General features: G+C 38.9%; 1 protein-coding gene across 1 annotated transcript in view; it reads left to right on the top strand.

Annotated features, from left to right (window-relative positions):
- Window positions 1-15,346, top strand: part of LOC139757506 (uncharacterized) — a 299,349-nt gene extending 284,003 nt beyond the window's left edge. The window contains exon 16 of the mRNA XM_071678019.1: window positions 15,239-15,346. Within this exon, the coding sequence (XP_071534120.1) occupies window positions 15,239-15,346 (108 nt within the window). The remainder of the gene's footprint in view (window positions 1-15,238) is intronic.
- The last annotated feature ends 1,136 nt before the right edge of the window (window positions 15,347-16,482 follow it).

Genomic DNA, 16,482 nt, shown 5'->3' on the forward strand with positions numbered 1-16,482 from the left:
GTGTGGCGCGGTGGCGATGGGATGAATAAAGGCACACAGTATGAATTATGTACATGTGTATATATGTATATGTCTGTTTGTGTATATATATGTGTACAATGAGATGTATAGGTATGTATATTTGCGTGTGTGGAGGTGTATGTATATACATGTGTATGTGGGTGGGTTTGGCCATTTCGTTCGTCTGTTTGCTTGCGCTACCTCGCTAACGTAGGAGACAGCGATAAAGCAAAATAGTAATGAAAAAAAAAAAAAAAAAATATATATATATATATATATATATATATATATATATATATATATATATGGGCCTCTGAGGAAACATCCTCACCCGGCCCCCTTCTCTGTTCCTTTTGGAAAATATAAAAAAAACGAGAGGGGAGGATTTCCAGCCCCCCAGGTCCCACCCCTTTTAGTCGCCTTCTACGACACGCAGGGAATACGTGGGAAGTATTCTTTCTCCCCTATCCCCAGGGATAATATATATGTATATATATATATATATATATATATATATATATATATATATATATATATATATATATATATATATATAAACTTTTTCGTACAAGCTCATCATTTCTCGCGTAAGCGAGGTAGCGTGAACAACACGTGATTGATTCTTAGAGGGAAAAATTTTCACTCTGTTCATTCCTCTATTCTTTCCTTTGGAAAAAAATACAGGAAGAGAAGATTTCTCCCCATCCGATATAACATTGTTGGAATAACAATTCCTTCAAACATACCCAATTTTGCTTTTCGAGATAATGTTCTTGCCTTCCGCACATTCTTCAACGTTCCCAGAACCTTCGCGCCCTCCCCCACCCTGTGACTCACTTCGGCTTCCATGGTTCCATCCGCTGCTTAATTCACTCCTAGCTATCTAAAACACATCACTTTCTCCATTTTAATTCCATTCATATTTACCTCCCAATTAACTTGTCCCCCTACCCTACCGAATCTTACTCTTATTCACATTTACTCTCAGCTTTCTTCTTTCACACACTTTACCAAACTCAGTCACCAGCTTCTGCAGTTTCTCACCCGAATCAGCCACAAGTGCTGTATCATCAGCGAACAACAAGTGACTTGTTTCCCAAGCCCTCTCATCCACAGCAGACTGCATACTTGCCCCTTTCTCCAAAACTCTTGCATTCACCTCCCTATCTAAATCATCCATTAACAAATTAAACAACCATGGAGACATCAAGCACCCCTGTCGCAAACCGACATTCACTGGAAATCAAACATTTTCCTCTCTTCCTACTTCCTTGATAAAAACTTTTTACCGTTTTTAGCAATTTACCTCCCACACCATATACTCTTAATACTTTCCACAGAGTATCTCTATCAACTCTATCACATCACTTCTCCAGATCCATAATGCTACATACAAATCCATCTGTTTTTCCAAGTATTTCCCACATACATTCTTCAAAGAAAACACCTGATCCACACATCCTCTACCACTTCTGAAACCACACTGCTCTTCCCCAATATGATGCTCTGTACATGCCTTTACCCTATAAATCAATACCCTCCCATATAATTTACCAGGAATACTCAACAAACGTATACCTCTGTGATTTGAACGCTCACCTTTATCCCCTTTGCCTTTATAAAATGGCACTATAAAAGCATTCCACCAATCCTCAGGCACTTCACCATGAACCATACATACAGTAATTATCCTTACCAACCATTCAACAAAACAGTCACCCCCTTTATAATGAATTCCACTGCAAAACCATCCAAACCCGCCGCCTTGCCGGATTTCATCATCCTCACAGCTTTCACTACCTCTTCTCTGTTTACCAAACCATTCTCCCTGACCCTCTCACTTTGTCCACCACCCCGACCAAAACACCCTATATCTGCCACTCTATCATCTAAAACATTCAACAAACCTTTAAAATTCTCACTCCATTTCCTCAGATCACCACTATTTGTTATTACCTCCCATTAGCTATTTCGTGTGTGGCGAGGCGGCGATGGGAATGGAAGAAGGCAGCAAGTATGGGTATGTGCATTTGTATATATGTATATGTCTGTGTATGTATATGTATGTATATATTCGTGTGTGGGCATTAATGTATATACATGTTCATATGGGTGCGTTGGGCCATTCCTCGTCTGTTTCCTTGCCCTACCTAGTTAACCCGGAAGACGGGGGTTAAATATATTGAAATATAGAATAGATAATATATATATATATATATATATATATATATATATATATATATATATATATATATATATATATATATTGATTAAAAAATTAAAAAAAATTAAAAAAATTAAAAAAAAATTTAATTTTCCAAAAGAAGGAACAGAGAAAGGGGCCAGGTGAGGATATTCCCTCAAAGGCCGTCCTCTGTTCTTAACGCTACCTCGCTATTGCGGGAAATGGCGTATAGTATAAAAAAAATATATATATATATATATATATATATATATATATATATATATATATATATATATATATATATATATATATATATATATATATATATATATATTCATATATTCCTATGAGTCCACGGGGAAAATGAAACACGATAAGTTCCCAAGTGCACTTTCGTGTAATAATCACATCATCAGAGGAGACACAAGAGAGAAATATAAGTCAGTTGATATACATCGAAGAGACGAAGTAGGACGCCATTTGGTAAACATTATATATATATATATATATATATATATATATATATATATATATATATATATATATATATTTCTCCCCTATCCCTGGGGATAGGGGAGAAAGAATACTTCCCACGCATTCCTCACATGTCGTAGAAGGCGACTAAAGGGGACGAGAGCGGGGGGCTAGAAATCCTCCCCTCCATGTATTTTAACTTTCTAAAAGGGGAAACAAGAAGGAGTCACGCGGAGAGTGCTCATCCTCCTCGAAGGTTCAGATTGGGGTGTCTAAATGTGTGTGGATGTAACCAAGATGAGAAAAAAGGAGAAATAGGTAGTATGTTTGAGGAAAGGAACCTGGATGTTTTGGCTCTGAGTGAAACGAAGCTCACGGGTAAAGGGGAAGAGTGGTTTGGGAATGTCTTGGGAGTAAAGTCAGGGGTTAGTGAGAGGACAAGAGCAAGCGAAGGAGTAGCACTATTCCTGAAACAGGAGTTGTGGGATTATGTGATAGAGTGTAAAAAAGTAAACTCTAGATTGATATGGGTAAAACTCAAAGTGGATGGAGAGAGATGGGTGATTATTGGTGCATATGCACCTGGGCATGAGAAGAAAGATCATGCGAGGCAAGTGTTTGGGGAGCAGCAGAGTGAGTGTGTTAGTAGTTTTGATGCACGAGACCGGGTTATAGTGATGGGTGATTTGAATGCAAAGGTGAGAAATGTGGCAGTTGAGGGAATAATTGTTGTGTTCAGTGTTGTGAATGGAATTGGTGAAGAGCTTGTTGATTTATGTACTGAGAAAGGACAAGTGATTAGGAATGCCTGGTATGAAAAGAGAGATATACATAAGTATACTTATGTAAGTAGGAGAGATGGCCAGAGAGCGTTATTGGAGTACGTGTTGATTGATAGGCGCGCGAAAGAGAGACATTTGGATGTTAATGTGGTGAGAGGTGCAACTGGAAGGATGTCTGATCATTATCTTGTGGAGGCGAAAGTGAAGATTTGTAGAGGTTTTCAGAAAAGAAGAGAGAATGTTGGGGTGAAGAGGGTGGTGAGAGTAAGTGACCTTGGGAAGGAGACATATGTTTGAGAAAGTACCAGGAGAGACTGAGTGCAGAATTTAAAAAGGTGAGAACAAAGGAGGTAAGGGGAGTGGGGGAGGAATGGGATGTATTTAGGGAAGTATTGATAGCTTGCGCAAAAGATGCTTGTGGCATGAGAAGCGTGGGAGGTCGGCAGATTAGAAAGGTAGTGCGTTGTGGGATGAAGAGGTAAGATTGTTAGTGAAAGAGAAGAGAGAGGTATATGGACGATTTTTGCAGGTAAATAATGCAAATGAGTGGGAGATGTATAAAAGAAAGAGGCAGGAGGTCAAGAGAAAGGTGCAAGAGGTGAAAAAGAGGGCAAACGAGAGTTGGGGTGAGAGAGTATCATTAGATTTTAGGGAGAATAGAAATATGTTTTGGAAGGAGGTAGATAAGTGCGTAAGACAAAGGAACAATTGGGAACATCGGTGAAGGGGGCTAATGGGGAAGTGATAACAAGTAGTGGTGATGTGAGAAGGAGATGCAGTGAGTATTTGAAGGTTTGTTGAATGTGTTTGATGACAGAGTGGCAGATATAGGGTGTTTTGGTCGAGGTGGTGTGCAAAGAGAGAGGGTTGGGGAGAATGATTTGGTAAACAGAGAAGAGGTAGTAAAAGCTTTGAGAAAGATGAAAGCCGGCAAGGTAACGGGCATGGATGTATTGCAGTGGAATTTATTAAAAAAGTGGGTGACTGTGTAGTTGACTGGTTGTTAAGGTTATTCAGTGTATGTATGGCTCATGGTGAGGTGCCTGAGGACTGGCGGAATGCTTGCATAGTGCCATCGTATAAAGGCAAAGGGGATAAAAGTGAGTATTGAGTATTCCTGGAAAATTATATGGGAGGGTATTGATATAGATGGTGAAGGCTTGCACAGAGCATCATACTGGGGAAGAGCAGTGTGGTTTCAGAAGTGGTAGAGGATGTGTGGATCAGATGTTTGCATTGAAGAATGTAAATTAGAAGTACTGAGAAAAGCAAATGGATTTGTATGTAGCATTTATGGATTTGGAGAAAGCATATAATAGAGTTGATAGAGATGCTCTGTGGAGGGTATTACGAATATATGGTGTGGGAGGAAAGTCCTTAGAAGCAGTGAAAAGTTTTTTAGCGAGGATGTAAGGCATGTATACGTGCAGGAAGAGAGGAAAGTGATTGGTTCTCAGTGAATGTTGATTTGCGGCAGGGGTGCGTGATGTCTCCATGGTTGTTTAATTTGTTTATCAATGGGGTTGTAAGGTAGGTGAATGCCAGAGTTTTGGAAAGAGGGGCAAGTATGCAGTCTGTTGTGGATGAGAGAGCTTGGGAAGTGAGTAAGTTGTTGTTCGCTGATGACACAGCGCTGGTGGCTGATTCGGGTGAGAAACTGCAGAAGCTAGTGACTGAGTTTGCTAAAGTGTGTGAAAGAAGAAAGCTGAGAGTAAATGTGAATAGGAGCAAGGTAGAGTAAGGTTGAGGGACAAGTCAATTGGGAGGTAAGTTTGAATGGAGAAAAACTGTAGGAAGTGAAGTGTTTTAGATATCTGGGAGTGGATCTGGCAGCGGGTGAAACCATGGAAGTGGAAGTGAATCATAGGGTGGGGGAGGGGGCGAAAGTTCGGGGAGCGTTGAAGAGTGTGTGGTAGCCGAGAACGTTATTTTGGAAAAAAGAAATGGGTATGTTTGAAGGAATAGTGGTTCCAACAATGTTATATGGTTGCAAGGCGTGGGCTATGGATAGAGTTGTTCGCAGGAGGGTGGATCTTCTGGAAATAAGATGTTTGAGGACAGTATATGGTGTGAGGCGGTTTGATCGAGTAAGTAATGAAAGGGTAAGACAGATGTGTGGTAATAAAAAGAATGTGGTTGAGGGAGCAGAAGAGGGTGTTTTGAAATGGTTTGGTCACATGGCGAGAATGAGTGAGGAAAGATTGACAAAGAGGATATATATGTCAGAGGTGGAGGGAACGAGGAGAAATGGGAGTCAAAATTTGAGGTGGAAAGATGGAGTGAAAGGGATTTTGATAGATCGGGGCCTGAACATGCAGGAAGGCGAAAGGCGTGCAAGGAATAGAGTGAATTAGAACGATGTGGTATACCGGGGTCGACGTGCTGTCGTTGTATTGAGCCAGGGAATTTGAAGCATCTGGGGTAAACCATGGAAAGTTTTGTGGAAAGGGAGCTGTGGTATCGGTGCATTACACATGACAGCTGGAGACTGAGTGTGAACGAATGTGGCCTTTGTTGTCTTTTCTTAGCGCTAAGTTGCGCATATGCTGGGGGAGTAGGTTATTTCATTTGTGGCTGGGTAGCGACGGGAATGAATTAGGGCAGACAGTATGAATTATGTACATATGAATATATGTATATGTCTGTGTGTGTATATATATGTATACGTTGAGATGTATAGGTATTTATATGTGTATTTGTGGACGTGTATGTATATACATGTGTATGTGGGTGTGTTGGGCCATTCTTTCGTCTGTTTCCTTGCGCTACTTCGCTAACGCAGGAGACAGTGACAAAGTATAATTTTACATATATATATATATATATATATATATATATATATATATATATATATATATATATATATATATATATATATATATATATATAAAATTTTAAAAAACGAGAGGGGAGGATTTCCAGCCCCCCGCTCCCTCCCCTTTTAGTCGCCTTCTACAACACGCAGGGAACACGTGGGAAGTATTCTTTCTCACCTATCCCCAGGGATAGGGGAGAATTTTCTTTTTTAATTTTCCAAAGGAAGCAACGGAGAAGGGGGCCAGGTGAGGATATTCCCTCAAAGGACCAGTCCTTTGTCCTTAACGCTACCTCGCTAACACGGGAAATGGCGAATAGTTTGAAAGAAAAAAAAAAGAATATATGTATATATATATATATATATATATATATATATATATATATATATATATATATATATACATATATATATATATATATATATATATATATATATATATATATATATATATTTATATATACTACTCCTAAATCAGGAGTTGTGGGAGTATGTGATAGAGTGTAAGAAAGTAAATTCTAGATTGATATGGGTAAAACTGAAAGTTGATGGAGAGAGATGGGTGATTATTGGTGCATATGCACCTGGGCATGAGAAGAAAGATCATGAGAGGCAAGTGTTTTGGGAGCAGCTGGATGAGTGTGTTAGTGGTTTTGATGCACGAGACCGGGTTATAGTGATGGGTGATTTGAATGCAAAGGTGAGTAATGTGGCAGTTGAGGGAATAATTGGTATACATGGAGTGTTCAGTGTTGTAAATGTAAATGGTGAAGAGCTTGTAGATTTATGTGCTGAAAAAGTACTGGTGATTGGGAATACCTGGTTTAAAAAGCGAGATATACGTAAGTGTACGTATGTAAGTAGGAGAGATGGCCAGAGAACGTTAGTGGATTACGTGTTAATTGATAGACGCACGAAAGAGAGACTTTTGGATGTTAATGTGCTGAGAGATGGAACTGGAGGGATTTCTGATCATTATCTTGTCGAGGCGAAGGTGAAGATTTGTGGGGGTTTTCAGAAAAGAAGAGAGAATGTTGGGGTGAAGAGAGTGATGAGAGTAAGTGAGCTTGGGAAGGAGAATTGTGTGAGGAAGTACCAGGAGAGACTGAGTACAGAATGGAAAAAGGTGAGAACAAAGGAGGTAAGGGGAGTGGGGGAGGAATGGGATGTATTTAGGGAATCAGTGATGGATTGCCCAAAAGATGCTTGTGGCATGAGAAGCGTGGGAGGTGGGTTGATTAGAAAAGGTAGCGAGTGGTGGGATGAAGAAGTAAGATTATTAGTGAAAGAGAAGAGAGAGGTATTTGGACGATTTTTGCAGGGAAAAAACGCAAATGAGTGGGAGATGTATAAAAGAGAGAGGCAGGAGGTCAAGAGAAAGGTGCAAGAGGTGAAAAAGATGTCAAATGAGAGTTGGGGTGAGAGAGTATCATTGAATTTCAGGGAGAATAAAAAGATGTTTTGGAAGGAGGTAAATGAAGTGCGTAAGACAAGGTAGCAAATGGGAACTTCAGTGAAGGGGGCTAATGGGGAGGTGATAACAAGTAGAGGTGATGTGAGAAGGAGATGGAGTGAGTATTTTGAAGGTTTGTTGAATGTGTTTGATGATAGAGTGGCAGACATAGGGTGTTTTGGTCGAGGTGTTGTGCAAAGTGAGAGGGTTAGGGAAAATGATTTGTTAGATAGAGAAGAGGTAGTAAAAGCTTTACGAAAGATGAAAGCCGGCAAGGCAGCAGGTTTGGATGGTATTGCAGTGGAATTTATTAAAAAAGGGGGTGACTGTATTGTTGACTGGTTGGTAAGGTTATTTAATGTATGTATGATTCATGGTGAGGTGCCTGAGGAATGGCGGAATGCGTGCATAGTGCCATTGTACAAAGGCAAAGGGGATAAAAGTGAGTGCTCAAATTACAGAGGTATAAGTTTGTTGAGTATTCCTGGTAAATTATATGGGAAGGTATTGATTGAGAGGGTGAAGGCATGTAAAGAGCATCAGATTGGGGAAGAGCAGTGTGGTTTCAGAAGTGGTAGAGGATGAGTGGATCAGGTGTTTGCTTTGAAGAATGTATGTGATAAATACTTAGAAAAACAAATGGATTTGTATGTAGCATTTATGGATCTGGAGAAGGCATATGATAGAGTTGATAGAGATGCTCTGTGGAAGGTTTAAGAATATATGGTTAGGGAGGCAAGTTGTTAGAAGCAGTGAAAAGTTTTTATCGAGGATGTAAGGCATGTGTACGTGTAGGAAGAGAGGAAAGTAATTGGTTCTCAGTGAATGTAGGTTTGCGGCAGGGGTGTGTGATGTCTCAATGGTTGTTTAATTTGTTTATGGATGGGGTTGTTAGGGAGGTGAATGCAAGAGTTTTGGAAAGAGGGGCAAGTATGAAGTCTGTTGTGGATGAGAGAGCTTGGGAAGTGAGTTAGTTGTTGTTCGCTGATGATACAGCGCTGGTGGCTGATTCATGTAAGAAACTGCAGAAGCTGGTGACTGAGTTTGGTAAAGTGTGTGAAAGAAGAAAGTTAAGAGTAAATGTGAATAAGAGCAATGTTATTAGGTACAGTAGGGTTAAGGGTCAATCAGTTGGGAGGTAAGTTTGAATGGAGAAAAACTGGAGGAAGTAAAGTGTTTTAGATATCTGGGAGTGGATCTGGCAGCGGATGGAAGCATGGAAGCGGAAGTGAATCATAGGGTGGGGGAGGGGGCGAAAATTCTGGGAGCCTTGAAGAATGTTTGGAAGTCGAGAACATTATCTCGGAAAGCAAAAATGGGTATGTTTGAAGGAATGATGTTTCCAACAATGTTGTATGGATGCGAGGCGTGGGCTATGGATAGAGTTGTGCGCAGGAGGGTGGATGTGCTGGAAATGAGATGTTTGAGGACAATATGTGGTGTGAGGTGGTTTGATCGAGTAAGTAATGTAAGGGTAAGAGAAATGTGTGGAAATAAAAAGTGTGTGGTTGAGAAAGCAGAAGAGGATGTTTTGAAATGGTTTGGTCACATGGAGAGAATGAGTGAGGAAAGATTGACCAAGAGGATATATGTGTCAGAGGTGGAGGGAACGAGGAGATGTGGGAGACCAAATTGGAGGTGGAAAGATGGAGTGAAAAAGATTTTGAGTGATCGGGGCCTGAACATGCAGGAGGGTGAAAGGCGTGCAAGGAATAGAGTGAATTAGAACGATGTGATATATCGGGGTCGACGTGCTGTCAATGGATTGAACCAGGGCATGTGAAGCGTCTGGGGTAAACCATGGAAAGTTCTCTGGGGCCTGGATGTGGAAAGGGAGCTATGGTTTCGGTGCATTATTACATGACAGCTAGAGACTGAGTGTGAACGAATGGGACCTTTGTTGTCTTTTCCTAGCGCTACCTCGCACACATGAGGGGGGAGGGGGTTGTTATTCTATGTGTGGCGAGGTGGCGATGGGAACAAATAAAGGCAGATAGTATGAATTATGTACATGTGTATATATGTATATGTCTTTGTGTGTATATATATGTGTACATTGAGATGTATAGGTATGTATATTTGCGTGTGTGGACGTGTATGTATATACATGTGTATGTGGGCGGGTAGGGCCATTCTTTCGTCTGTTTCCTTGCGCTACCTCGCTGACGCCGGAGACAGCGACAAAGCAAAATAATAAAAAAAAAAAAAATATATATATATATATATATATATATATATATATATATATATATATATATATATATATATTTTTTTTTTTTCAAACTATTCGCCATTTCCCGCATTAGCGAGGTAGCGTTAAGAACAGAGGACTGGGCCTTTTTCGGAATATCCTCACCTGGCCCCCTCTGTTCCTTCTTTTGGAAAAAAAAAAAAAAAATATATATATATATATGGTTTCGCTGCATTACACATGACAGCTAGAGATTTAATGTAAACGAATGTGGTCTTTGTCTTTTCCTAGCGCTACTTCGCGCGCATTCGGGGAGAGGGGGTTGTCTTTTTATTTGTGGCAGGGTGGCGACGGGAATGAATAAAGGCAGCAAGTATGAGTTATGTACATGTGTGTATATGTATATGTCCTTGTATGCATATATATATATATATATATATATATATATATATATATATATATATATATATATATATATATATATATATATATATATATATATATATATATATATATATATATATATACGTTGAAATGTATAGGTATGTATATGTATGTGTGTGGACGTGTACATATATACATGTGCATGTGGGTGGGTTGGGGCATTCTTTCGTCTGTTTCCTTGCGCTCTCTCGCTATCGCGTGAGACAGCGACAAAGTATAAAAAATGATAAATAGAATATATATATATATATATATATATCCATCCTCCTGCGCACAACTCTATCCATAGCCCACGCCTCGCAACCATACAACATTGTTGGAACCACTATTCCTTCAAACATACCCATTTTTGCTTTCCGAGATAATGTTCTCGACTTCCACACATTCTTCAAGGCTCCCAGAATTTTCGCCCCCTCCCCCACCCTATGATCCACTTCCGCTTCCATGGTTCCATCCGCTGCCAGATCCACTCCCAGATATCTAAAACACTTCACTTCCTCCAGTTTTTCTCTATTCAAACTCACCTCCCAATTGACTTGACCCTCAACCCTACTGTACCTAATAACCTTGCTCTTATTCACATTTACTCTTAACTTTCTTCTTCCACACACTTTACCAAACTCAGTCACCAGCTTCTGCAGTTTCTCACATGAATCAGCCACCAGCGCTGTATCATCAGCGAACAACAACTGACTCACTTCCCAAGCTCTCTCATGTTTGAGGACAATGTGTGGTGTGAGGTGGTTTGATCGAGTGAGTAACGTAAGGGTAAGAGAGATGTGTGGAAATAAAAAGAGCGTGGTTGAGAGAGCAGAAGAGGGTGTTTTGAAGTGGTTTGGGCACATGGAGAGAATGAGTGAGGAAAGATTGACCAAGAGGATATATGTGTCGGAGGTGGAGGGAACGAGGAGAAGAGGGAGACCAAATTGGAGGTGGAAAGATGGAGTGAAAAAGATTTTGTGTGATCGGGGCCTGAACATGCAGAAGGGTGAAAGGAGGGCAAGGAATAGAGTGAATTGGAGCGATGTGGTATACTGGGGTTGACGTGCTGTCAGTGGATTGAATCAAGGCATGTGAAGCGTCTGGGGTAAACCATGGAAAGCTGTGTAGGTATGTATATTTGCGTGTGTGGACGTATGTATATACATGTGTATGGGGGGGGTTGGGCCATTTCTTTCGTCTGTTTCCTTGCGCTACCTCGCAAACGCGGGAGACAGCGACAAAGTATAATAAAAAAAAATAATAAAAATAATATATATATATATATATATATATATATGTATATATACGTTGAGTATCCCTGGGGATAGGGGAGAAAGAATACTTCCCACGTATTCCCTGCGTGTCGTAGAAGGCGACTAAAAGGGAAGGGAGCGGGAGGCTGGAAATCCTCCCTTCATTTTTTTTTTTTTTCCAAAAGAAGAAACAGAGAAAGGGGCCAGGTGAGGATATTCCCTCAAAGGCCCAGTCCTCATCCTCTGTTCTTAACGCTACCTCGCTAATGCGGGAAATGGCGATTAGTATAAAAAAAAATATATATATATATATATATATATATATATATATATATATATATATATATATATATATATATATATATATATATATATATATATATATATATATATATATATATATATATGCTGCACATGTTTCACGGAGACAGTCCGCCTCATCTTGTGCAAAACAATTCATAAAGTTTTTTAAATCCCAAAACCAACACACAAATTACGTCTCTCCTGTGCTTGAGCGTTGAAGGGAAAGTGTGCGGTCCGTGTGGTTATTAATAGGATTTGCTCTAAAGTTGTCTGGTGACATTTTTTTTAAGGTTCTTAGGATTGGTAATTAAGGCAGATTCAATGATATTACGGATAGCTTAATCAAGCGAGGGGTACAATGTCCCTGTGTTGTTAAGGTTTACAGGGTGATCTGTTTCATGACAGTGTTTAGCGTTTGCATTTTGTGGTCATCCCTGTGTGCTGAATGATGGTGCCTGTAGCTTCTCTCAGTTACTGTTATACCGGTCTGGCCAATGTATGCACATATTTACATGCCTTACATTTGACGTCGTAAACACCTCCAATTTTCGTATAATTTGGACTACTTTTGATTAAGGTCTTACTGATAGTGTTATTGTACTGGAAGGCAACATTAAAATCACTGTTTTTAGTACCTGTCTCACATTAGCTAAGTTAGGAGAATGAGGCAACACTAAACATTTAGACCTATCATCATTTTCAACATTTTTGTTACTAGACGTATAAGATGTCTTCCTAGTTTTCCAGTAAACCTTATTCACAAGCCACTCAGGATGACATAACTGCTTCAATATGACTACATTTTTCTACCAGACTTATGAGATCACATATCCGTAATGGTCTTAAAACATAGACATAACTACAGGCATTTTAATAGGCTTCCTGTAGATCTTGAAAGACAACTGATCAGATTTCCTAGTTATCAACTCATCAAGAAAGGGCAATCTTTTTCCCATTCAACCTTGAATTTGATGATGAGATGAATGTTATTTAATGCATTAAAGAAAACATCATATCAACGTATCTAAACTAGCTTTTTGGATGATTTCACTCTCAAAGTATTCCATAAATAAGTTACTGAGCATATGACTGAAGTGATTTCCCATGGCAAGACCAGATTTCTGTCCATAAAATTTACCTTCATCGTCTTGTAAAACATTATTGGAAACACAAAGCTCTATCAATTAATTTCCTCCTTAGGTATGTGATGTTTTCATTAATGGTAACTTTAGTGAAAAGGGAATTCACATCAAAGCTAATGAGTCTATGTTCGGGCAAATTAACAATGGACACCGAAGATGAAATAATCTCGAACATCATGAGAAGTGGCAGTCCCATTGAAAATAATCTTTTCAATATGCTATGCCACACAGGCGGAAGAGCGCCATATAGAATTAATTACGGAAGCATCATCTAAAGTGAGTGGCCGAAAAAAGTAGAGATGGGTACATAAGTACAACTTTTCAAAGTAGAAAGACTCTGCCAAACTTTGACTCGAAAAAAGAATTCATGACTCAAAAAAGCACAACTGAGTGGTTGGGAATGCAGCCACGCCGTTAGGGCTGGGTTATTTCCGAAATATTGTAGTTCTTATTTCTGAAGTACAGTACTTCAAAAATAAGCGAAGAGCTGCATACAATAGACCATTGTTATGTCTTAAAGGAAAACTTTTAATTTTGTTATTTGTGAATAGTGATATGAGTTGTTATTTTTACCCAAAGCTGTTCATATACTTCAGTTACATTCAGTACATCATTATCATATCACCTATGGCTGAAAAATATTGCGATCAGATTTTTAGCGATTTTTTGATAAGTGGCATTTCTTGTAAAAATGCATTATTTTCAATTTCCTTAGGGTGACGAGAAATACTTTATTTAAGTGTGTTTCTATAAAGGTAATCCTACTCCACTTAAAAATAAACATATTTTCAGCTTTAGATCTTTTCTGTAAATACATGTTTTTTGATATTTCAAAAATTCTTAATTTTTGGCGCAGGAACCCATATTTCTTGTAGAATTTTTTCTCAATGATCCACAACTTTTCCACACTACCCTCATATGAATATAGAAAAGTTTAAGATCCACCCTAACGTGCATACAGATATACATACACACACATATACATGTATAGACATGTGCATATTCATACTTGCTCGTCTTCATCCATTTCGACGCCCTCCGCCCTGCATGGAACGACACGAATGCATGAAGAAAAGAAAAAAGATAACATATATTCTCTTCTTTTCCCCCACACCATATAAATTCTCTTCTCTTTCCCCACAACCGATCGGCGCCTCCCACGTCAGTGAAAATATTCCAGGAAACAGACGTAGAAAGGCCACATGCGCTATCACTCATTCTCTAGCTGTCATGTGTAATGCACCTAAACCACAGCTCCCTATTCACATCCAGTCCATTCAGACCTTTCCATTGTTCATCCCGGACGCTTTTCATTCCCTGGTTCAGTCCATTGACATCACGTCGACCCCAGTATACCAAATCATTCCAATTTACTCAGTTCAGTGCAGGGCTTTCACCGTCCTGCATGTTCAAGCCCCGATCGCTCAAATCTCCAATTTGGTCTTCCGATTCTCATTCATCCCTCCACTTCTGACACATATATACTCCTTGTCAACCTAACTCAATCATTCTCTCTATATGTCCAAAGTGCTCTCTCAGCCACACTCTTTTTGTTCTCATGCATCTTACCCTCAAACATTTCATTTCCGACACATTCACCTTCCTCCGCACAACCCTATTTAAAGCCCATGCCTCACAACCATATAGTATTGTTGGAACTACTTTTCCTTGAAACATACCCATTTTTGCTCTCAGAGATAACGTTCTCTCTTTGCGTACATTCTTCATCGCTCCTGGAACTTACCCCCCTCCCCCACCTTATGACACATTTCCGTTTCCATGGTTCCATTCCCTGCCAAGTCATCTCCCAAATATCTAAAACTCATTACTTCCTTCAATTTTCCCCATGCAAACTTACACCCCAACTAACATGTCCCTCAACCCTGCTAAACCTTGCTTTTGTTTGCATTTACTTTCAACTGTATCTTTTCACACACTCTTCCAAACTCTTGTTCTACGCCTGAAACTGTTTACTTCCTTTCAAAACATCTTTTTTCATATTTTCTTTAAATTTTTTTGATGTCCAATGACTAGACCTCTTTCCCTACAATTTTGAATTTAAGTTATACTAACAATAAAGATCAGCATAACTGATAAGAAAACATGTGGATATATTAAAGGAAATTCCATTTGACAGTTCAAGAACCAACTTATGTTATGTTATTGAACATACCTTCATCTTATATCTCGTTCATTTCATTTTTCTATTCACAGGTTGTTCCACCCAGTCAGGCCAAAGGCATGTATGAGCTGGTCAAAAGCAAGGGTCTCCCTACTGCCCTCATCCTTTTCGAAGGTATGAAGACAAAATATAAGATGTGAAATTGCTATAAGAAAATACCATCTGAAGTCTGGTTTTTGTTTCTTACAAGTATCATATTTCTCTGTCATATCTTGCAGTAACATAATATGAATCCGCCGCATAAAGTAACTGACTTTTTTCAAGTCACCTTCATGTTATCGAAGTTTAGCAGCATATTCAAGTATCTTCATTTTTGATATTATCATTTGAAATTCATTTCATCATTATTCCTGATTTTGTTGTCCCTGCTTCCACTTTACTCGCATTTTTTTACGGAGAATAGAGAGATATCCTTAATCTTATATCTCTTTGTACACGTATGTGTTTCCTTCCGTACTAAAGAAAAGTTTTTAATGATGTGTAAAATATCACTTGTCCGATGGTGTAAATGAATGTGTCCTTGATGAAGCAGGATGAATTTTGAATGTCTCTCTGTAAGCTTACTGCAGTTTATTCCCATTAGAATAATTGATATTTGCAGCTCGAGAGAGTCTGACGTTTAGAATACAAAGGAATGCAAAAATTTACAAAGAACTTCAAACATGAGTAGACTACTGGGTCCTTTCGAGGCTGTTTGTGATACTGGAAGATGTCAGAAACTCACAGAATAGTGAGGCAAGAGTGAAAGACATACAGATGTTTCATAGAGAAACACATGAAAATTTTTCATGTGACTGAGGAATCGAAAATTGTGTCAGTTGTTAACCTAAAGCAAAGATTAATCAATTCTCTTAAACGTATATAAGATTTTTCTTTAAACCACTCAGATTGGTAAATCATTACATATGTTAACGATCGAGTTGAATAAAAAGTGTTTCGCATCCAATGCTACTATAAAAATCAGACGAAACAAAATCATCGAAACTTTTGATAATTTTGAACACCTGTACTAATCTTGTCTATGCCAAGTAGATTCAAATTATTTTGTTGACTTTTGTAGAATTTTTTTCTCGGTCTTTTTCTTAAGCAGGGTAGGATTACAAATGAGGAGAAAGAAACTTTGAAAAAGAATATTTTGGAAATCTTTCAAAGCAGTAGAGGGAACATATGTGTAAATGCTTAATGGGTGATCTTTTCCCTGAAAGAAGCCAAGTCGGTGGAGCGATGAGATAAATAAATGTCTGTTGCTTAAGAAAAGAGTACATAAGAACTCGAC

The sequence above is a fragment of the Panulirus ornatus genome, chromosome 27 (genome assembly GCF_036320965.1).
Source record: "Panulirus ornatus isolate Po-2019 chromosome 27, ASM3632096v1, whole genome shotgun sequence".
NCBI classification, from domain to species: Eukaryota; Metazoa; Arthropoda; class Malacostraca; order Decapoda; family Palinuridae; genus Panulirus; species Panulirus ornatus.